The sequence below is a fragment of the Mirounga leonina genome, unplaced genomic scaffold, assembly GCF_011800145.1.
Source record: "Mirounga leonina isolate KUSES-001 unplaced genomic scaffold, KU_Mleo_1.0 Mir_150, whole genome shotgun sequence".
NCBI classification, from domain to species: domain Eukaryota; kingdom Metazoa; phylum Chordata; class Mammalia; order Carnivora; family Phocidae; genus Mirounga; species Mirounga leonina.
Genome location: NW_023270374.1, coordinates 27,676,758 through 27,699,290, shown reverse-complemented (window position 1 = coordinate 27,699,290; position 22,533 = coordinate 27,676,758). Strand labels below are relative to the sequence as shown.

Here is a 22,533-nt window from a genome sequence, read left to right as displayed (position 1 = left end):
CCAGACAGCCGGTGATGTGACACTGTTATCTGGCTGTTTGAGGGCAAGAGGGCTGGTCAGAGAGGGAAGTCTCTTGGGTCCTACTTACCATGGTGGTCGATATGGTCTCCGTGGTGATGGAGGGAGCAGTTGTTACGGACTCCTTTCCCCCTGGGGCAGTCCCATCAACCTGCTGGCCAGAGGAGTCATGAGAGAGAGAGAGAGAGAGAGAGTGCACACACCGCATGTGCCTGCAGCATCCGCTCCTGGGCAGGTGGCATTCCCAGTTACAGAGGGACAGGCTGTGTGAGTGCACATGCGCTGGTGGGCGGGGGGGGGGGGGCTCGTCCACACACTGAGTTACAGGGGGTCCTCACAGGTCCCCCAGTTCGTTTGAATCATCTTATTTGACAAAAGACAAAAAAAATCCCAGATAATTTCACAAGCCCTATGCAAATCTCAATGTATGTATTCCTCAACCTAGCAATTCCACGGCTGGGAGTTCATCCTTTGGATATCAACTCTGAAAACTTTGCCAAGAAGTACGAACAAAGAAGTTCACGGAAGCATTAATTGTTAACTGCCAAAGACAAAAACAGCCACAGGTCCATTGATGGGAGACTGCAGGATAAGTCAGGACCCGCTCCTAAGTGGGACTAAGAGTAAGGTGGGCCCACATATGGCAACGAGGAATGATCTCCAAGACAGTCATTAAGAAAAAAGGGTCAGGTGTAAAAGAGGATCTCTTCTGTGTAGAATTCTGCAATCTAGAGATGTAAGTGTATATATTAGATACGCACAGATTTTTTTTTTTCTGGGAAGAATCACAAGAAAAATTTCCATCTGTTTTGTTCGAATTTCGTAACTGTGAACACTTTGTCACTGTTTTGTTTTGTCGTCAATAAGGATTACTGGGCTGTTGACTTTGGGGCCTTTTTTAGTTTTCTCTGTATTTCTCTATACGAAAACAAAATAAAACACCGGTCACTAAAACAAAATAGGCCACAGAGGAGGCATGTGGCTTGAGATCACACGGCTCGTTAGAACTCGAGCGCCTCTGGCCGCTGCGCCAGCTGATACAGAGACCACTGTGCATGTTACAATCAGGGAAGAAAAACATTCTGGAAACGACACAGTTGTCCACATTGTGTTGGTTTACGCCTTACTTTAGTTCTTGAAATGCAAACTAGTCTCCACCCCTGGCACTGTAGCTCCTCTGGCCAGGAGGAACCCAGAGGGCATCTATCAGACCTACAATCTCAAGGTTCAAAGTGTAAAAACCAAAAAACCACAAGAGGAACCTCGGCAATGCTCTGTGCACCCGTATGCCCATAGCGCACCTGTGTCTCTTTCGGACTGCTCCGTGCAGGGTACCAAGTATATTTCATCTTGCTAAGATAAATGATTTTTTGTTCATTTTGCCAGTGATATGGAACCCCCATGTGTAAAAAAAATGATCCAGTGTGAGTCGTTCTGACAAAAGCTGGATTGGGATCTCTCCCTCTCTCTCCCAAAGCAGCTCCTGTGATACCTCAAGAAACCTCTCCAACTCCTTCGAGCGATCTGAAGGCCACAGTCTAGTCCACTCACTGCTAGTCCTTACAGCACTCCCAGAAGGACAGGGAGACATGATCGTTCCCATTTTAAAGATGGGAAATTGAGGCTGTGAGAGGTGTGGTCTACTCAGGACAGGAACTCATTCCACCGCCCACCCCCAGAGCTCAGGGAGGACAATGAAGCTCAGAAGAGCATCCAGGTTAACATGGAGGCTCTGGGGAAGCCGGAGTGGCAAGAGTTGGCCAGGGGGCTTGGCCTTGGTCGGGACCCCACCCTTAAATGTCCAGTACCTATGCTCAGGGTGCAATGGAAGGCCCAGGTTACCTGGCTGGTGTCCATAGTGCTGACTCTGGTCTGCAGGACAGCCTCAGGCTCAATCTTCTTTCTAATGGCCAGGCTGCTGACCGTCATGGTTTCCGTTTTCACAGGCTGTAGGGAGATGAGGGAGGACACTCCATAACCCAAGCCTCTGCATGACTCCTGCTCACAGGCCACTGTAACGTATCTCCCATCCCTGCAGCTGGCCGGGTCTCTGGAAGGGCACACGGTCCGGGCAAAGAGGCCCGGCGAGCCGTCCCAGACAGCCCAAGGGGATAGCCAGAGCCACCAGCAGCTCCCAGACAGGCTGCTCATGACCCCGCCACCACATAACCTCCCGGTGGCTGTGAGCTGGTTTTTGGGCTCGTGCCAGGACCCCCACTAAGTACTGTCCTTATGTACCTGTCACTGAATCCTGACTGACTTCAGTGATTATGCTGCCGCCTCCCAGCTGCTTCATTTGAACTGTTCTTGAGAATAGGAGTCACACACCTGGGGGCCGATGGGGGGTGGGGGCAGGCAGGAGATGTAAAGGGGTGCAGCGGGCTGAGGACTGGGGTGAACAGGAGAACACAAGGGTTCCACTCAGGTTTGGCCAACGGTGGCCATGGCCTCTGAATGACTTGGATCATCTGATTTTTTTAACAATAAAGAAAAAAAAAACACCTATTGATTTTATATTCCACATCCCAATTTTTCAATCAAGGTCAAAGAAAACACATCTGCTAGCCAGATCTGGCCTGGGGCCACCGGTTTTCAACCTCTAGCCTAGAAGTCTCCGGTTAAATGATCAGTTTCTTCAGACTCCTCCAGCAAGGTCAGTTCATGTGGCTATTAGCATATGTGAGCGGAATGAATGACGGAAATAGCTTGCCATCTGGTTGGGAGGGTAGTGAGAGGGATTCTTATAGATTACTGTAACTGTGAGATCTAGCCATTCATCCAGTTAGTCATCTATTAATGCCTGGCATGTGCAGGCTTAGAGGAGCTGCCCCCGGGGGGACAGTGGGCCTGGCAGCCACAGACATGACTACCTAGGATGATGCGGGGGAGCAGAAACATTCCAGAGCAAGGGGGCTGTGGAGGGAGCAACACTTCTACGCAAGGTGGTCAGGAAAGCATTTGCTAGGGAAATGATATCTGAACTTGGTCCTGGAACATGACAAGTTTGCAAAGCAGAGAAAGGGAAGCAAAACTTTCCACCCAGAGGGTACAGCATGGAGTGGATGCCCAGAGCAGATGAGCTCACATTTCAAAGCCTGGAACATGGGAGAGAGGAGAGTGTGCTGGGAGGTAGGCAGGGGCTGCGAGAGATGAGAGGGCGAAAGAATCACAGGACAAAGACCCTCTGAAGGAAGGGCACAAAGCACAAAGCAGAGGGACCCAGACACAGTCAATCCCGGTGTCCCCCTCAGTGATGATGTCTCCTCCTCTCTAGGAGTTTCCGCTGCTACCCCGAGACCCCGGGGCCAGATGGGTTTAGACTGCTGCCCCTTCCCCCAGGAAGCCCAGGCCCCAGGCACAGGAGCCGGGCCAGGATCAGGAAGAACCATCGACTTTCAGGCCAGGCCGCAGCGAGTCCACAAGCACATGCTCCCTGCAGGCGCCATGCAACACAGGGAGAGGAGGCGAGTAAGACCAGATCGCCTGGCATCACTTGACCTCGGGCAAGCGATGGGGTCACAGGGTTGAAACGCCAAGGAGTGCATGTCAGGGGTGAACCAAGATGGCAAACATGCGAGCACAGAACCATGCTTTCTGCGAGGGGCAGTCATGCAACACGAGACAGAGCTTCAGGCTGAGGGGCTCTGGGCTGCAGGCTGGCGGCTTGGTCTTCTCACAGATGGCCTGGGGACCTCCGAACATGCAGTGCCCGCGGGGCCCAGGTCTCCAGGATGCTCCACTATACCTCAAACTGGGGCATATCTGGGGTGGCGCAGGCCCCTCGATCCGGGCTATCCTCGATGCCCCCAGGCTCGTCTTCCTGGCTGAGGCCCCCCTTGTTGAGATCCCGGGAGAACACCAGGCCTTCGGTCTCTGAGTCGCTTTTGTCTCGGTCGAGCTCAGGCAGGCTGCGGGAGAAGTCTTCGAAGGCGCCGCCATGGTAGTCACCAATGACCGTGAAGTCAACCTCAGCCTCCAGGCTGGACGTGGAGCTGACCGTGATGCTGGAGCACTTGCGCTCAATGGCCAGGTGGTTGTCCTTCAGGAACACCGCATCCCTCTCCTGGTCCTGGTCCTCGTCTCCCGTGTCACTCTCTGGGGCCCTGGGACGAGGCGGTTTGACCTTCTCCTCTGAGCCCTCCCTTAGCCCTGCTCTCTATGGCCAGATAAAAAATCAAAGGAACGGGGTGTGGGGTGGGAAGAGAGAGAGAAAGCAAGATGGTGAATGACAGAAGAAACCTTGGGGCCGTTTCAGTGTCTCAAATAGAAGAGCAGGTCAGGATATGAAAAACACTCCCGGAAAGGTTCCTTGACGTGACAACAAGCTTGAAAAACCCGCAAAGTTCTCAAGAGTGGGGAACGCTCCTTTCCGAGGGTCTCCCGCTGATGGCCAAAGCAAGTACAAAGCAAACATCCCGCCAGTTGGTTCTGGACAGGAAGCCCCATCCAAGGTCTGGAACTGGGAGCTTATCAGAAGCGGCATTGTATGCAAGGCAGGGATGGGAGCCCGGACCCAGGCCCACCCGTGCAGGTGGGCATCGAGAGACAGAAACCAGGGAGGGGAGACCCAGGGATTTAGGGAAACCCGGGACGGGAAGGCAGGGAGGCTGGAGCCAAGAGCTTTGAGAAACAAAGAGGAAGCCAACGTGATTTGTCAATTCCACTGAGTCTCTGTGGGAGGGGACAGTATCGTCCAGGGGGAGGAACAATATGGGTTAATTCCTGGGAACCAGGGGCTACATCAGTTCAGCCCTGAGCTCCAGGAGGGGCGGGCAGGCAGGCCGCCGAGTAGAGGTCCTAGTCCCATCAGTGTAATTGACAACAGCAGGCCAAGGAACTGCTGGAGGGGAACCAGCACATCTTGTCCCACATACATACCTCTCAACTGGCCTGTCGGGGATTAAACACCACATGCACATTTTTGGCTGTTCCATGACAGTCTTTTTAAAGCCCAATCTAACACCCACCAAATATATTTTTTTAAGTAGTTGGCTTCGGGTTCTAGAGATTCAGTGCACTTAAGAGATTCACTTGCTAAACTTAGCTTCCATTTTAGCCAGTTTCTGGAAGGTTGAGAGGTGTGAGGGCACATTCCAGACAAGTGAGAGTTGAGCCGCCACAGAGCTGCCAGCACAGGTGGGAGTTGAAGGCAGCGATGCACCCTGGCCAGGTAAAGACGACCGGGGCATCCGGGCACCGGGGGGCTGCAGAGACCTGAGGGCCCGAGGGGCTGGCGGATCTCAGGTGCCCCCCTTTTGCAGGGGGGTTTGCTGCTAAGCTGGTGATGGGCTTGTCTTCCCTGACCGCATCTCCGGATTTGTTCTGGATTAGAGAAGATAGTTAGTCTTAAGGAGGCAGAAAGGAACTTGGCAGTGGGACCAAGAGGGAACCAGAAGCGAAGGATGGAAACCTCTGGCCTGTCAGCTTCCCCAAGGCGGGAGAACCAGGGAAGGGAAAAGATGAAGGAAGATCATTGGACAAGCCAAGCAAAACAGGTAGGAGCCCAGCAGGTGGGGGCAGCAAGGCAAAGCAAGTATGTAGTCGGCTGGCGGTGATGCCACCTTCTCCACTGGGGCGGTGCGACCCACTGGGCGCCAGGTCACACCAAAAGCCGAGGGTCTCTGTGGCTAAGCTAACAGGGGCCAAGCAGATGAACCCGTCATTCCGCCTGGGCTATCCCCGGGCCTGTGTAGGGAACTCATAGGAATGGACAAGCAGCCTCTGATCGCAGTGATGACGAGGGGCCCCTGAAACATGCTTCTACAGAGCTACGGAGCATGCGGTCGGCTCCCCCAGCGGGGGAGGGGCAGCGGTGGGGGCGGGGGCTCACGTGGCCAGTGCCCCCGGTGGTTTCCTCCAGCGCAGTTTCGCAGCCCGAATCGGGGGACATGAGCTCGAGGTCCGTGCATTCTTCCCGGGGGGATGTGGTAGCAATGCCCTCCCTGAAGTATCTGGGCGCCGGTGACGTCACTGAGGAATGGGTGGCTTTGGGGCCAGCAAAGTCCCCTGGGGGCTGGAGTTGGACGAAGCCTAGGTCCAGAAGCTTATTCCGCTGTTGTTCTACCTGACCCACGGAGGCCTCTGAAGACAACTCGCTCATGAGGGCCCTTGTTTCACCTTGACTCGCTCGGCGAGTTTCAGCTCCATGGGTCTCAAAGATCCGAATTTTGTTGGCCACTGAGGTCTTGCTAATATCTTCCAGGGAGCCCTCTTGGCCCCCAGCCTGGAAAGAGGTCATCTCCTTTTGCTTCCCTGAAGGGAACACCAACCCCAGGGGTACAGCCCCCTCGGCTCCTTCAGAGACAATTCTGGGCTTTCTGCTGGCAACGGGAGGTGCCCGGCGCTCACCTCCGTCTGGGGTCACAGATGGTCCTACTCGGTCCTTGGGCTCTGGCCTCCCTTTAAAAGGACGGGCATGTTTGAGAAACACAGGGGACTGTTCTCCAAAAGGATCCCCAAGCTGTGGAGGCTCCCCTGACCCACGAGGGGCTGGGCTTGGAGAAGTTTCCTCTGGAGCTGCCTGAGCTTGAAAGGGACCAGGGGAAGCTGGGAGGGGGGTGATCATGTCCATCTGAAGAAACACTGAGGCCTTTCTGTCCTCCATCGCAGGTTCTCCTGTTTGGATGTGCACCAGTCTCCCGTCTTGGTGCAGGAAGTTGCCTCTGTCTGGCTTGGTTGGCTTCCTGACATCATTAGGAGGGGTGGTCCATGGAAGGGCGCAGGCTGGGAGGTCTGGGCGCATGCCCCCTCCTCTGTGAGGTGAGTGGTTCTGCCATCCTGCTGGGGGACTTTTCTCAGCCTTTTCCATCAAATCTCCACCCTTGAGGGCCTCTTCCTCTGTGCCTAGGTTGCATGCTGGGTGGCTAAATTCTCCTTCCACCCCCCGCCCAGCTTCTTCCCAGTCCTCAGCAAATGTCTGCCCTGGAGAAGGTCCCTTATGAAGCTGCTCAACAAAGGCCTCTGGGCCATCTGGTCTTCCGTGGTCCTTGGGGGACCGTGCCCCTTCCTCTAAGGAGGCCGTGTGGCCAACACCCTCTTTGTTCTCGCTCCTGCTGGAAGCTGCAGCAGGGCCCTGTGGGTCTGAGGAAGTGAGCACAGAGCTCTCGGAGAGCCTCTCTGAGCGCTCCAGCCTGGTCTCGTCAACAGGAAGGGCATCCACATGCTCTTCCCTCTCCTCCAGAGGTGGAGGGAGGAAGGGGTCTTCAGAATCTTTCTCTCCATAGTTCAAATAGAAGCTCCTCTCTGCAAAGGAAGGTTTGGTTTCATCACTCGAGTCAGCTCTGGCTTCCGACTGGGCTGGGTCCAGCAGAAATGACTGGAGTCCTCCCTTGTCGGAGGCTGGAGAAGGGACATCGGCCTCTGCTAGCCTGGTCCCCGAGGCAGCAGGTCTTCCCCAAGTCTGGCACTCCTCCAGCTCCCTCCTCAGCTCCATCTGGCCCTCCAGCTGACCACCTGAGATCCAGCGCTTCTTGATGGTGGCCTCCCCAGTGCCCACCCTCAACTGGGAGCCCTCAAGGTTTCCTGCCAGTGTGCAGCCTGCAGCAAGAGAAGCCCCTTCTGGGCCTTTCCTGACCCAGGAGCCCTCCTCCCACATTGACTCAAAGTCTTCAGGGCTTGCAATCATTCTTCCTTGGTGCTGGGTCTTTGCTCTTCTAACTCCCACTATTTCTTCTGTGGCCACTTCGACTTTGAACTTGTCCACCAGGACGTCTACCTTGGAGAGTCTGCCATCAGCAAGGATATCTGCGAGGCCTGCCTTACTTTCTTCCTGCTGAGTGGTGGTCACTTTTAGGAGGCTGAGTTCTTCTGGCCTAGTGTACTCTCTTTCTATAAATACCCAATGCTCTGAACCCTGTGTTTCAATTGGAGCAAGAAGAGTTAACATGAAATATCACGCACCTGAAGAACGGGTCACTTTTTTTCCTCTGCAAGAAGGGACCAATCTACCACCAAAAGGTCAGCATGTCCCCCAGAACTGGCTGGGGGAGAGAAGGCATGACAATGCCAGTCAGCCTCATCAAGGCTCCCCTTCCCATCAAGGCACCCAACAAATTATTTACCGACTCCCCTCAACCACTACCCCAAGTTGGTAAAATAGGACGGGGGTCTCACGCCCTCCCCATGTGAATCATGGAACAATGGACATCCATGGATGGGCCAGGACTCTTCCTCTTTCTCTTTTAATAATACAATTGCCACTGTCAGAGGGGAAAGTAACTTACATCACGTGGAATCTTTGAATGTTAGAGCATAAAGAACTCCTAAGACATCCTCTAGTCCAAGTTCCTCATTGTGCAAATGGGTAAACTGAGACTTGGAGAAGGTCAGTGACTTCCCTACGGTCAAGTTAGTTCATGGTATAGTCAGGAAAAGAGTGCCTGAGATCCTTGCTGACTTACCTCACAACCTATAGACTATGGATCCCAACTGCAATCTAAGTCAAGAGGGGAAGCATTGAATTAAGTTCCATGAGCCACAGCCTGAAATCTGACTTCTCTGCAAGAGTTTCTGGGAAGGAAAGAGATTAGAATGAAAAATGCCAAATGCTCAGCTGAAGAGATCAGTGCCAGTCACCACAGTGGCCTGAACAGCTTGAATTTTGTAGGGTTCATTCCCAAAGAAAAGAATACCAAGGCCTATTCTTGGAGAATTCTGACAAAATCCACAGAAAGAGTAGAAAAGGGCTGACCAGAAGACATCATGGAAGGAAAAAATCTAAAGACCCAAGTATCATCACTGGTCAAAAGCACCAATAAGAGCGTAGCACTGTCAAGCTGTCGACAAAACAGCCCTCCATCTCTTCTACAGTCCTTTAAGCAACACTTAGGAGTGAATGATGGACTTCAGAATTGTAAAAAAAAAAAAAAAGCCAGAAGGCCATTGGCATTCATACTGCTGCCACAGAATACTTTCTTCACATAAAACCTCAATGGAAGTCCAGTATGTAAGCCAGAGACAGGCTGCCGTGTTGAAGTTGGAGGCCTCAGCTGCCCCAGTGCCAAGGTACCGCCCTCCTTTGAAATCCCTGCTCTGACTCCAGCCCCTTATGGCACAGATGTGGAAACTGAGGCCTCGAAAACGTAAGCACCATGTCCAAGGTCAGAGAGGGAGCTGGGGGCAAAGGCAGGTCTAGAATCCAATCTCTGAATCCAAGTTCTGGGAAGTGCCTCCATGAGAGATGTGTCAGAAACTGCTCCCCACAGGAGGGGAGAGATGCGCTCTGATTCCGGTTATGACTTGGGAAGATGTCTGTCAGATCCTATAAGATGTGAAGGATTCTGAAGGTTCAGGGAGGCTGTAAACTCTCTTACCTCCACTGCCTCAATCCATGTTAGCAAAATCTTCATGGTTTTCAGGGGATCAAACCTCACTGAAAGAATCCTGCCAACAGGTAAGAGAGATAAGAGGAAGGTGGAAGGCCCAGGCGTAGGTCTCTGGGATTTTACTTCAGGTTGCTAAGCCTCAGAACACCACCACTGAACCATCCCAGCGAGAAGTGCTTCGAGAGCCTATAGAAGCCAGGTCTCTTTTCTATTCTCTTCTAAGGCTCCCGTTTCAGCTTGTGCTGATATCATGAGTCTGGCAATGAGGGCCAAAGATGGTCAATGAGACCCCTTCTGGAACATTCTTGCCCCAAGTCTAACTAGAAACTAGTTTCTAGAAACTAGAAGCTTAGAAATTAGGCTGAGTGGGGTGGGAACTAGCACAGTATAGAAAGATTCCACGGGAAGAAAAAAGGAAACATGTACTTATATTTAGTTAATTTGTGCCAGACAATGCCAGCCCTTTGTCTAAAGTTATTAGGTTTAATCCAAATGGCAACCTGTGAAGCAGGTACTATTGCCCTTATTTCCAAAGGGGAAACTGAGGTTTGCAGAGCAATGGTGACTTGCACAGATCACAGAGTGTGCGGTGAGGGAAGAAGAGGCTCTGCTTTTAACAAGTGAACATCCTGATGAGAAAAAAAGACTGAACAAAAGAGAGAAAACTTCATTAGCACCAAGGCACTGGTGGGGCTGCACCTGGCCCTGGGGGCTGGTCTGAAAGTCGTCCTGACCCTATTACAGGATGGGAAACCTTCAGTGCCTGCTCAGAGCACCCCCTGCTAGCAGCTGGAGGTACTGCAGCAAGGAGCGGAGGCTGGAAGAAGACGCCCACCAGCTCTGTTCCCACACAACCCACCAAAAGGAGAAAATCTCCAGCCAGGTGGTTCTGCTGACTCTGGGCTGTTCGGTCCCCACCTGGGGCTCTGGGTCACACTTTGGGTCCTGCTCTTTACAGAAGACAACCAGAGGAGGGGATGCAGGACAAGGAGCCCTCTAGAAACCACACCCTGGGAGAAACCTCTGAAGAAAGGAGGAGTGTTCAGGGGGAGGGGAGGTGCTGAACTCTGGAGGAGGATGCCCAGCAGAACTCCGGGCAGCAGCGGGCACAGCGAGGCCCACAGACAGGTAATCCAGAAGGGCAGATTTTAATTCAATCTGAAACCTTCCCAACAGGTGACGGAAGCCAAAATGGTCTGCTGTGAAGAATGGCAAGAGCACCCTCTGTGGAAGGGGCTGGATGGACAATTTGCAGGGATGCTGATGAAGGGCGCCTGTCGCCCTCCATTCCTGCCCCCCGGAGTATGGGCACCTGTCCTTTGCTCTAGGAGCATCTCTGTGCTCCAGGTCATCACTATTTCCCTAACCTTGGGAAGCTACTGACTCCTGTGCTGGTAGTTGTTTTTAGTTTTACACTGAAGAAAAATTCAGAGTAGAACTGTGACTTCTGTTTTACCAGTTATGTAGCTGACTCATGTCTTGTACAGTTTCAGCACATTTTCAGCAGCTAGAAAATTTTTCCATGGGAACTGAAAAAGGGAGATGCCCTCATACATACTATGCATAAAGGGGAGGGTCAGATCTCAGGGAGAAGGACGTTCCACCCAGATGGTAGGTCAGTACCTTCTAATCCTGACAGCCTCTGAGCTGTTGGCACAGAGGGAGATGCAGCCCTCCATCCTTGGGCCCGGATTCTAGGTCTAGCAGGACACAGCAAGCAAGAGCCCTCCACCGGCTGCAGTCCTGGGTGCAGAAGTAATGCCTTCCTCATTAGAACACTTGCCTGGCCAACATCTCTTTAACCCCAAGGAAGCTCCCTGGAGCAAGATGCCCGCTTTCGCCTGCCTGTCAAGAGGAGCTTAGAGAAGATGGAAGATGTGGGGCCATCCCCTACATAGCCACTGTTAGACCTCACTCAGGCTTCTTAACAGCAAAAAGACCCCAGGGCAGAAGGCATTTAGGTGCCATGACCCCTGATCTCAAGTTTAGACGTCAGAACCTGCCTCTGAAGTCAGGGCCCAAGAGGAGATTGTTTCAGCTTCCCCTTTGAAGCCAGAGCCAGAGTCAAACTGTCCTGTCTTTCCAGAATATGATCTCAGTCCTGATTCCTGAGAAACAATGGATGAGGGAGGGGCCGGCCCTTTATGGATCCCTGGGATGGGGACAATCATTTGTCACAGCATGGGGACACAAGGGCTACCCACTGCTCCCACCTGCATGGCAGAGCCTGGTCCACCCCCCTCACCCCAGAGAAAGGGGTTTCTTGAGACCATTAGGGTGGCTGTGTGTGGGTGGGGAAGTGCCGACAGTAACCTCAGGAGACGCTGCGAGGCTTTTCTGAGTGAACACTTCCCAGCCTGTGGCCGTCCCAGGCTCTGGTGCCAAGTCCTGCGGAGAGGTGTCCTGGGTCCTCCGGGACTGCAGGGGAGGCCCAGGGCCAGAGGAAAGGGAAGAGGGAGGAAGGGAAGGAGAGACAGAGACAGGAAGAAAGGGAGAGAGAGGAAGCAGGAGAGACACACACACAGAGCCTGTAAATAGCCCAGCTTTGTAAAACCCACACCCTTAGAGTTTGTGGCTTAGGTCAGGCCAGTGGGGCGAGAGAAAGAAGAGCTGCCCCTTGTGGCCCTTTAAGGGAGGGAGGCCCACGGTCAGCTGCCAGCCAGCACTACGCCTTCGGACCCTTTGCTCCCTGCCCTCACTCAAGAGGGATGCGGAAACATACCACTCTCCTTCAAGAGGCCGAGGAGCCATACCATCCAGACTCCGATTCCAAGTCTGCCCTGGGTGTCTTTGGTTTAGGCAATGGTTCAATCCTGCAGTTTGGCTCTTAGCCCTTCAAAAAGTCCTCTTTGAAATGAAAGCCTGGGTTTGGCAAATGGGAACTTTTCTTTAAAGTTTGGAGTCCCAGGCGCCTGGGTGGATCAGTCGGTTAGGTGTCTGCCTTAGGCTCAGGTCATGATCCCAGGGTCCTGAGATCGAGCCCCACATCGGGCTCCTGGCTCAGCAGGGAGCCCGCTTCTCCCTCTCCCTCTGCCTCTCCCCCTGCTCATGCTCTCTCTCTCTCTCTGTATCTCAAGTAAATAAATAAAGTATTTAAAAAAATAAAGTTTGGAGTCCCTATTTTAAGTTTCCACTGTTTTCCCCTTGGCCCAGATGAGGCCCAACAATATATGAGGAAGCCACTAGGACCTCTGATGACACAGCCCTGCAGGACAGCCCCCAAAAAGTCCAATCAGGGATTCCAGTCACGATAGGCAATGGCCCCATGACTGTACAGCACTTTCTAGTTTATATAAAGTGCTTTTATACCCATTATTTCACTCAGCCTTCTCAGCAACCCCATGGAATGGCAATTCTAGTCCCCCTTTAGATGGGCTGACTAGGCAGCAAGGCTCAGAGAGGTGATATCACTCACCCAAGAACCCAGTCCAGGCCTTGTCTACAGCTTCTCCCCATCTCCCAAATCTTCAAGGGCCTCTAAATGCCAGTGGGGCCTGGAACCCAGTTAAATGGTCCATAGCTCCAAGGTGAGCTCCTGGACCAGAATTCTTTCCAGCAGTGGACTACACTTCTTGGGGCATCAGTGAGGGGCAAGGGTTGGAACAGACCCACCTCTGAATAAGACCCATCTTCTAGCAGTTCCAGCTATGACCAGAAGGTGGGGCACATTTCCAAGCCACGCTGCTCTGAGCCACCGGGAAGGTCCGCAGCCAGCTCCCCGGGGTTCATCCTGCCCTGCTCTGCTGGAGTCCCACCCTTTCAAAGCCTCTGCATTCCTCCTCAGCCACTGCCAGGCCACTCTGGTCAAGACTCTCAGGGCCAGAAGAGTGGGGCCTGAACCTGGATCACTAGACCAGCCCCCACGGCCCAGCCCAGGGTACCAGGGGTGACCACAGAGGCTCTCAGTAGCTGCAGATTTGCCCTCCTTCCATAGCACTGGACTTAAAGGCCCTCAAAGCATCCCGCATTTCGTGAATCACCAGCCAGGAAACTACCACAGCATCCTCACTGGACGAGGCCCTGTTATCCGGCATGTCAAGGCCATGGGGAGAACTGATTCAATCAAATGTTCACTTAGTAGGTTACGACTGCATCACCAAATTTCAAAGCATGGGAGGACAGTACATACACAGTTGACTCTATCCTGGTCTTCCCATGATTTGGTCTTGCTCCCAGCAGCTGTGATTTAACAGCAAATACAATGGCCAGGAAACAAGAAAAACAGGTTCTGGCCCCTCTTTTATCAGCTATGACACTGAACAAGTATGTTCCCATTCTGGGCCTCAGTGCCTCATCTGTAAAGTGATGAGCTTAAGTCAAGTAGGTTCTGAGGGTCCTTCCAACTTTAAAAGGGGTTCTGGGGGGGCACCTGGGTGACTCAGTTGGTTGAGCATCTGACTCATGATTTTGGCTCAGGTCATGATCTCAGGATCGTGGGATCGAGTCCCACATCAAGCTCCCTGCTCAGCGTCGAGTCTGCTTGTCCCTCTCCCTTTGATCCTCCCCTCGCTCATGCTCTCTCTCTCTCCTTCTCTCTCAAATAAATAAAATCTTTAAAAAAGAAAAACATGGTTCTGATTTGAAAATAACCTTCTGTATGAATCCCAGGACTCTCAAAATGAAACAATAATTAACTCCTATTGAGCATCTAGGTACTCTATCAGGCCCTCTATGCTTGATCTCCCTGGATCCTCACAACTTTCCTATGAGGTAGGTACTTTTATTATCTCTGCCTAATGGAAGCTCAGAGAGATTAAGTAATAAGCCCAGAGTCATCCAGCCAGCAGGAATCAGAACCAGAATTCAAACCCAGGTGGTATAAGTCTAGATCAGTTGGGTTTGAGACAAGTAAGCAGCAGTGCTAGAGAGAAAACACCTAAGTATAAATGGGGGTAAATACTGCCAAGATTTAGCAGTGCTAAAAATAATAGCTTGGGATTATAAGTACAGGAATTCTCAAAATCCTATCTTTATCTCTTTTTCATTTGAGAAAATATCCCATGCTTTCCACTCCGAAAGGCATGTGGGTGTGGGATTCTTTTCTGAAGCAAGACGCTTGGGTCTAATTTTCTTGGAGGATCTGTTCCCCTCTAGTGGGCTCCGAGGATCCTTCCAGGAGGGAACACCCCCTCACACACACGCACGCCACCCATCTGTGTTTTCACAGTCGGCACTAAAGGATCTGGTTACTGGATGCAACTGCTGGGATTCTCAAAGTTTAGGGGGCATGAGAATCCCCGGGGCACTTGTTTAAAATGCTGATTCCAAGGCTCTATCTCCAAATATTCTGATTCTGTTGCTCTGACATGGGGCTTGTCTAATAAACACCCCTTTCCCATTATACTCCGGGGAATACACCAAGCCACGGCAAGTCTTTTGAGTTTTTCAAGGTGGTCCCTGGGGCCAGAAGGATTCCAAGATGTAGTGAATTTGTCTTTCCCAGCCTAACGCACCACCACCCCCCACCCCATCCCCATCATCACCTCATGCAGCAACTGGGGGAGGCATACAGGTGTGGAGGATGAGTATAAGTTGGTGCAGAGCAACTTTCCCGACCCTCTTTACCCAAAGCCCCTGTTGAGGGGTTCAGGGTGAGACCTACCTCGTTGACTTTCTCAGGGGTGCCCTTGGGGGAGGGGGAGGCGGGAGAGGAGGGCAGCCTGCGCTCCCGCTCCCAGTCTCGGTCCCGGTGGATCAGTTTGCTGTTGGGTTCCTTCAGGGTCCTCTTGAGCTCGTTGATGCTGGCCTGGTGCTTGAGCAAGACATCCTCTGGCTTGTCTAAGAACTAGGGGTGGATGGAGAGGGCAGCGGGTGTTAGAAGAACGGCTCTGAGCAGGGGATGGTAACCGTGGCCACTGCTGCCCTACATCAGCAAGGTGATTCCCATCCATGACTCCATCTCACCCTCACAGCACCCCATGAACCAAGGGCGCAGAGATGATTAGCCCCAACAGGTACACGAAGCACTTAAGATTAAACAGAGGAGCAAAAAGCACTTAAGATTAAGAAGAGGAGGCTTCTGGTCAAGCACCACCTTTTCTTTCCCCCTGCCTGGCTTCCGGCCTCAGAACACCCAAGGCAACCCAGATCCCCGAAGACTAGGTGAGTTCCCACTGGTGCTGTGCGCCCAGTCTCACCTGGGCATGGAGGTGACTTCCTTCTGGTTACAACCGAGGCACAGTGAGAACTGGCCAACCCTGTTCACTGGGCTGCTCTGGCCCACTCCCTGGCCTCCAGGGCCCTGGTCCCTTCCTCTGGCCAAGACTTGGACCGCTGGATCCCCAGCCTAGACCCCTCTCAGCCTGACAGGTGAGCTGCTCAGATACTAAAGCCAGGGACACCCAGAAAAATGAGCCCTGCTCCCACACAGGAGCCACGAAAAGACAGTGTTCTGCATCCTCTACTGTGAGCCACTACCCTTCCTAATCACCCAGGGTCTTGCAGTTACCTTGCAGATACCAACTCCTCAAGAGCAAACAGAGTGAGATATGGCCAGACAGAGAAAAGACGGTGCTGCGGGGCATTCAGGAGGGCAGGAGAAACGGAGACTGGGAAGAAGAGAGCTAAGTCCCAGGGCTGGGCACAAGACCTGAGCTGGGGAGAGCTGCAGTCAGGGGTGTGTCTGCCATTAAACCACCAAGTCTGAGCTTGAGCCAGTGCAGCATGAGAGAGTAATCTGCCTCTAGGTCTTACGGGTAGGGTAGGGCGGGTGGGCTGTTAGTTCAAGCACCTTTATCTGCAAGGCTGTTTGAGGATTCTTGTCAACTCAGTTCAGGACAAGAAGTGGACCATCTCCACTTATTATAAAGTCAAATCAGCAGATTCTGGAAGATCTACCTGGAAGGCAAGCTTGCTCTTGGACAAGGCTGAGATCTTCCCCTGGGCTTACCTGTTACCGCCATGACTGACATGTGCGTTACCTCGGGGAGGAGACTGATGCCACTGAGGCTTCTGCTTTCCCTCCAGACATCTGTCTGTACTTCCTATATCCCCTCCTGAGCTGAACGGCCTTAGAACAATGTCTGAGAAGTCAAACTGATAGAGTTTGCACAAGGGGGTGGGTATGAGCTGCAATGGACCCAAGATGTGGCTTGTGACCTTCTAGCCTGATCCTGCCACGCTGCCCGTGTGTGCACACGGCGTTCCCGGAGGCGAGGGAGCAGTGGAACCCTGGGATCCTTGATTAGGGTTAAGGGCTTTGGGGAAACCTAGTACAAATGTCTTGCTGTGCAGTTGGGGGACTGGGGCCCAAGGGGGCTTACCCATGACCCTCAAAGAGTCAGGCTGAAACCCAGCTCACGTGATGGGCCAAGGCCAAACCCTTAGGCCCCAGCCCCTGGTCCTTTCCCTCAGGCCCAACAACAGACCCGCAAGGCAGTGAAGGTTCAGAGGAAGAGTTGGGGACTGTGTGAAAGGGAAGAAATCGTTAAGGCAGAGAAATTAAGTTGAGAGAAGCCAGCAGGGAGAGGAGGAAGGAGAGGGAGGAGAAAAGGAGAAGAGGCTCTCCTTGCAGAGCTTGAGCAGCAGGCCCTGAGGGACAGCAGCGTGCTGGAAGAGGCAGAAGCATTCCGAGGTTCCTCCCTGCCCCCCACGCCCACTCCCACATCGGTTGCCCGTAGATACAAAAAGAAGCTTGGGGTGAGGGCAGAGAGGACACAGATGAGGTGGAGGCATGACCAAACGGTGCGGGGAGGAGATGAGTCTAAGGAAGGGTTTAGGTGGGGGCAGGGGAGATAAGACCAATAAAAGCATGGAATGGCCTGGAAGAGCTGATGGACACAGGTGGGATGGTCAGCAGTTGGGAAGCAAGCATGGGGTGGTGGGAAGAGGCAGAATGGGAAGCTGGTTAGAGGGAGGGAGGGGGGAGGAGGGCAGGGGGAACGAGTTGGCTAGGGGGTGGGGTCTGAGCAGGGAGCTGGATAGATGGGGGTGGGGGGAGCGGGGGGGGGGCGAGGAGGGGCCATAGGGGAGGAGGAGTAGGGCCGAGAGCAGAGGCAAGGCTGAAGCTGAGACGGTGCCAGGACATGGGCCTGGGGTGGACTATGGGATGGTGACAAATGAGCTGGGGATCTGAATGGCTGGGTAAGTGGTGACGGGTCCCATGCAGTACCTCCTGCTTGTGTCTCGGCGTGGTTTCCTGCTCCAGCTAGCGAGATGCGGGAGGAGGGAAGGAACCAGCAGGGTCAGTAGAGCAAACAGATTAGAGGCACCGCACTGGCCCAGTACGGTGCAGCAGGTAGCCCAGAGGGCTCTCTCCCAGGGAACAGAGGCCAGGGAAGCTGGTGGACCACCCGTGGGGCAGTGAGGTAGCCAGAAGGGGCAGGGTGGGAGGCAGGGAGCTGGCCCGGGGAGGTGAAGAAGGGGGCCGGGGGACTGGCGGCACAGCAGGCAGTCACACTCAGTAGAAGGGACTTGAGAGCTCTGGGTATTCACGCCTCTGCGGTCAGCATGTGTGTTCAGGGGCCTGTGCGCCCAGCTGCAACCGCCTGACGGAGCCATGCTACACCCGTGTGCACCCACGGCCGTGAGCGTGCATGCCGCCTGCACATCTGGATGCATGCCCCTACTCTAAGAGGGGCCTACAGCTGTGAGTGAATGCATGCTAGTCTGAGGCCACGTGTGCCCTCATGATGTGTGCACAGGTATGTGGGCAATGCGTGGGACAGCAGGAGGGGACACACCCGAACCTCATCCTTGTGAGGACCCACAGGGACACCCTGTCATGCTCTGGGGAGGAAGGGGGCCATGCGGATGAAGATCACAGTCAAAGGGGCAAATTAAGAGTGGACAAGAGGAGGCTGGAGTCCTCTAGGGGACAGAGTGCCCCTGTGGGGAAGCAGGACAAAAAGAGGGGATGGGTGCAGGGTGGGCAGCATGCCTACCACCCACCACCAGGGGATACTGAGGTATTGGGCAAGGTCCTTCCCATGGTGCATCCCATAACGAGGGTGCTCCGCCACAGCTGGGAACACCTCAAGGCCAAGGCCGAGGCTAGATTCAGAATCAGCCTCCTGATCCCAGGTCAGAGGGTATGAGAAAGCCAGGCTCCTACCTTTAGCTCCTTGATCTTGGTGGGGGTCCTGACCTCTCCTTCCTCAGCCTCTGACCGCCTACCCCCAGACTCTCCATCCTCCTCCTGCTTGTCACCGTCAGGTCCCGTGTCATGGTTCTCGCTAACCGAGGCCGGGCGGGAGAACTCCGCTAAAATGGGCAGAGATGGCCGGGTGGCCGTGTGAGACCTCCCCCAGGGGGACGGACAGGGAGCCAGTTCTGCCACCCACCCAACCATGGTTGGAGTGGAGCAGCCCCAACACGTCGGGGATAAGGAGCCAGCACACAGAGAGGGGAGGCAGACTTGTCCAGGTCACAAAGAGCCGCCTCCCAGCCCCGGCCCCCACTCCTGACTTCTACAGCACCAGTGCCCAGGTTCAAATCTCAAATCCATCGCTTCTTGGCTGTGTGACCTTGGGTAAGTTACACAATCTCTCTGGGTCTCAGTTTCCTCATCTATAAACAATACCTACTTCAGACAGCTGGGGGAGGAATGAATAAGCTCATGCGTGTAAATACTTAGAAGAGAGACCGGCACAGAGCAAGCCAATTCAATCAATGCTGATCCACAAGTGTGATGTTTTTGTTGTGGTGGTTGTGACAGAATACTTGCTTGACCATTATGTAGCAGTACAGTTATTGTGAGATTAGCCTTTACCAGAGAAAGCTAAAGTTCTGAGATCTGCAAATAATTTAGCCCCTTTATAAATCAGGGAAAGTTCAAGGGGACTCGGGACATCCTTCTCACTCACTGGCATTCCAAAGTACTTTTCTGAATAGGAGAGAAAGGGATGCAATGACAGGCTTTACCCTAGGCACTGGGCACAACCCAGCCTATGCCCATGGATTATGTCTTGGTGGGAAAAAATGGCTGGAAAACACAGAAAATGACCAGAGCACAGATTATCCTTAGGATTGGCCTAGATTAAAAGAGAATAATTAGCCTTTCTATTCATATATATTCACTCCGCAAAGTGCCCTTTTATGCACATTATTTCATTTGATCCACGCAATCCTCTGTGCTGATGGCTAGAATGGGAATCCTTATCCTCATTTTACAAAGGATAAATTGAGACTCCAAGAGGGGGAAGGTCCCACTGACGACCTTTCGGTGAATCAGGACAAAGACCCAGGTCTCCTGGTTTAGAGTCCAGGCTTCTGTTTCTCCCTGGATGAGCCTCGTCAGCTCTAGACCAATCTTTGCTACCCTGCACAACCTGGGCTTCGTTTAGGCCCTGGCATAGTAATGGAAGCTGCAGGGGAGAATAGAGAGACTGTACTTTCCCTTCGCATAAATCTTAGTTCTCAGCCCTGTGCCCACTCAAGGAGAATAAAGAGCTTCCTCAGCCTCAAATGGACCTTTGCAAAACTGCGGTCTTCTCAACATAGTCAAGGAATCCTGGGACAGGTCTCACCTTCATACTGCAGGAAAAGTATCAGACTCTCCTGATCACCTGGAAAACTCCTACGTATCCTTCAAAACCCTGTCCAGTTGTCACCTTCTCTGCAAAGCCCTTTCTGCCCCTCCTAGACAGAATTAATCTCTCTCTCCTCATGGCTGCTCTGTATTCAGTACCTACTTCTCCCATAGCTTGAATCACCTTAAATGCTTACAAACCTACCATTCTATGAGCTCCTTAAAGGAAAGGGCCATACTTATTCTATACTTATTCTCAGAAAATATTTGTTGGGCAGAATTAACTTGCCTAGAGGCCTACCCCCATGTGTTCTGGGAGTATCCACTGTTCCCCCCCACAAGTCCCCACCTCTTTCCTTAAGCTACCCCCTACAAACCTAAAAGCAATAATAAACTATTATTGGGTATAATTTATTAAGGTCCTTCTATGTGCCAGGAACTGTTCTGGGTGTTATCATGTCTGGTTCTCTCTGTAACACAGCAAAATTGGCATTATTTATTTTGCAGAAGAACAAACAGGTAGAGGGGAAGTTCAGCTGCTCAAGACCCCCCATCCATTCATGTATGGATATTTATGGACCACTTCCTGGTCTGCAGAGAAGCTGAGGCGTATGATGGCTGGGATTTGAACTCAGATCCGCCTAACTGAATCTCCCTAATGCCCATGTGGCTTCTGAACCTCTCCTACTAACTCCAATGTGCACAGTCCGGGGAGAGTCCCGGGCCCTGAGTGCTGATGCAGGCCTGGGCATCTTTGTGTTTAACCAGCGCACAGGTGATTCTGCGGACCATGTTTTGAGAAGCCCTGGTTGGCTGGATGCGGGACAGTGTAGGGCCAATTCTCGTTGATATGAAGGGCACCTGTCAACCCAGCAGGAATGAGGGCCGTGGAGAGCAGCCTGTGGTTGGATGTCAATCAGTTCACCGGAACCAAAAGGATGACCAGGGACAACCAAACGCCTCAGCCTCAGTCAGGAAAGGTATCCCCAGCTCCACACTGCAGTCGCCATTATGCCATTGTCCTGAAATCTGTGAATCACTGAGCATCGTGGGCAGGGGCGGGGGGGCGCCCAGAAACCCATATGGCTGAACGCGGGACCCCAAGAGCCCACGACTCAGGGAAGTTGCAGGGAGTGCAGACAGCGGCGATGTCACATTCCAGTGGGAGTGATGCCGTAGGCTGGGCGAGACCACTGAGAGCGGCCTGGGGGCAACAGTGCTCCTGGGCCACTGGGCCTGGTGCAAATCAACTGGTGAGGTGCCCACCACTTTCCCAGCGCACATCCTGGGGAAGCTGGTACGCCCCCACTTCCCTCTAAACACCACCCTTCCCTCACACCTCCAATTTGGGGCATACCTCCATCAAGGCTGCGGGACATGGTGTACCGTTTGCTGGAGGAACGCTCGAAGAAGGGTGCGGGCCGGTCAATGAGGGCGCTGGCCTGGCGGGTTTGCGCCTGGGTCCTCCCACTATATCGGAACTTGGAGCCCATCACCAGGAAGCCCTTGGGTGGGGGCTCGGGCGACACCAGCCTGCGGTGGAGGAAGGAGGGGGATTAGACCTACGTTGCCGGGCCCAAGGCTGGACCACAGTTGGCCTTTCAGCCCACTGTCCCACCAGCTACAACTCGAAGTGACCCACAAAAGGAGAGACTTGGGGAGGGGGGCTTTCCTGGAGCCCCTCCCTCCTAGCTCCTTCTCCTGCTTCGCCTCTCCCGGAGCATACGTGTACATTCACGGCCTCTGCGCATGCCCCGTGACCCCACCCCACCCCACCCACGGCCTCTGCGCACGCCCCGTGACCCCACCCCACCCCACCCCCGGCCTCTGCGCATGCCCCGTGGCCCCACCCCAGGGGCAGGCTCACCGGAAGAACGTGTGGTGCTCTATGCAGACCTTCCACAGCCTCTTGGCTGACCGGTGGTTTGGGAGCTTAAAGCCAATCGTGCTCTCAAACTGCTCATACTGCAAAACCAAGGAGGGTGGGTTAGAAGCAAGGCCTGGGCTCTCTCGCCCCTGGTCCATCCTTTCTGAACCTCTTCTCAGGCGTGTGCGACTCTGGCCTGTTTATTCATTTATTCAATAAAGTGGACTGAGTCCTTACTCCGTGACAGGTCCAGTGCTAAGCAACAGAGACACCATGGTGACCAAGACGGAAGATTCTCGGGGACGGGGAAGGGGTGCTCTGATAATAAACTAGTAAACAAGATCATTTCAGACACTGATGAGGGGTCATGAAGGGACTGAACAGAGACGTGTGGTGTGACAGAGTACCTGGGCAGGTGCAGGGGTCAGGATCTTAGAAAGGGTGGTCAGGGGATGCCCTCTAACAGGTGATCTCTGGGCAGACATCTGAAGGATGGGAAAGGAACCAGCTATGTGAGAAGGCAGGGAAGAGAATTTCAGGTAGAGGGAACATCAAAAGCAAAAAGCTGGAGGCAGGAAAGAGTCCGGCTCATCCTAGGAATCAGTGAAGGCCAAAGGGCTGAAGCACAGTGTGGGGGGTGGGCAGAGATACGTGGGAGACGCAGCCGGCCACATGTGGGGTTCGGACAGTAGCCCACGAGCCAGACAGCTCTTGAAAGGGTTAAGGCAGGAGTGGGAATGGGGGATGGTGATCTGATGGAGGGGACTTTTAAGCTCTCCTTAGCAGTTACGAGAAAAATGGCCTAACATGACAATGGAGGCAGGGGGACCAGGGAGAGGCACCTTGTAGAAATGCAG

The 22,533-nt window shown here is 53.4% G+C and overlaps 1 protein-coding gene across 4 annotated transcripts in view; it reads right to left on the bottom strand.

Annotated features, from left to right (window-relative positions):
* Positions 1-22,533, bottom strand: part of EPB41L1 (erythrocyte membrane protein band 4.1 like 1) — a 118,251-nt gene that overhangs the window by 14,423 nt on the left and 81,295 nt on the right. Inside the window, exons 11-20 of one of the 4 annotated variants that reach the window (XM_035006231.1) lie at positions 21,677-21,774; positions 21,167-21,342; positions 18,394-18,542; positions 17,452-17,487; positions 14,944-15,126; positions 11,655-11,759; positions 5,849-7,870; positions 3,764-4,174; positions 1,861-1,965; positions 89-169 (exon numbers count right to left, since the gene is read on the bottom strand). In XM_035006231.1, coding sequence (XP_034862122.1) covers positions 89-169; positions 1,861-1,965; positions 3,764-4,174; positions 5,849-7,870; positions 11,655-11,759; positions 14,944-15,126; positions 17,452-17,487; positions 18,394-18,542; positions 21,167-21,342; positions 21,677-21,774 — 3,366 coding nt within the window. Of the gene's footprint in view, positions 1-88; positions 173-1,860; positions 1,966-3,763; positions 4,175-5,848; positions 7,871-11,654; positions 11,760-14,943; positions 15,127-17,451; positions 17,488-18,393; positions 18,543-21,166; positions 21,343-21,676; positions 21,775-22,533 lie in introns of all 4 variants that reach the window. The other 3 variants (XM_035006232.1, XM_035006233.1, XM_035006234.1) reach the window with 3 other exon arrangements.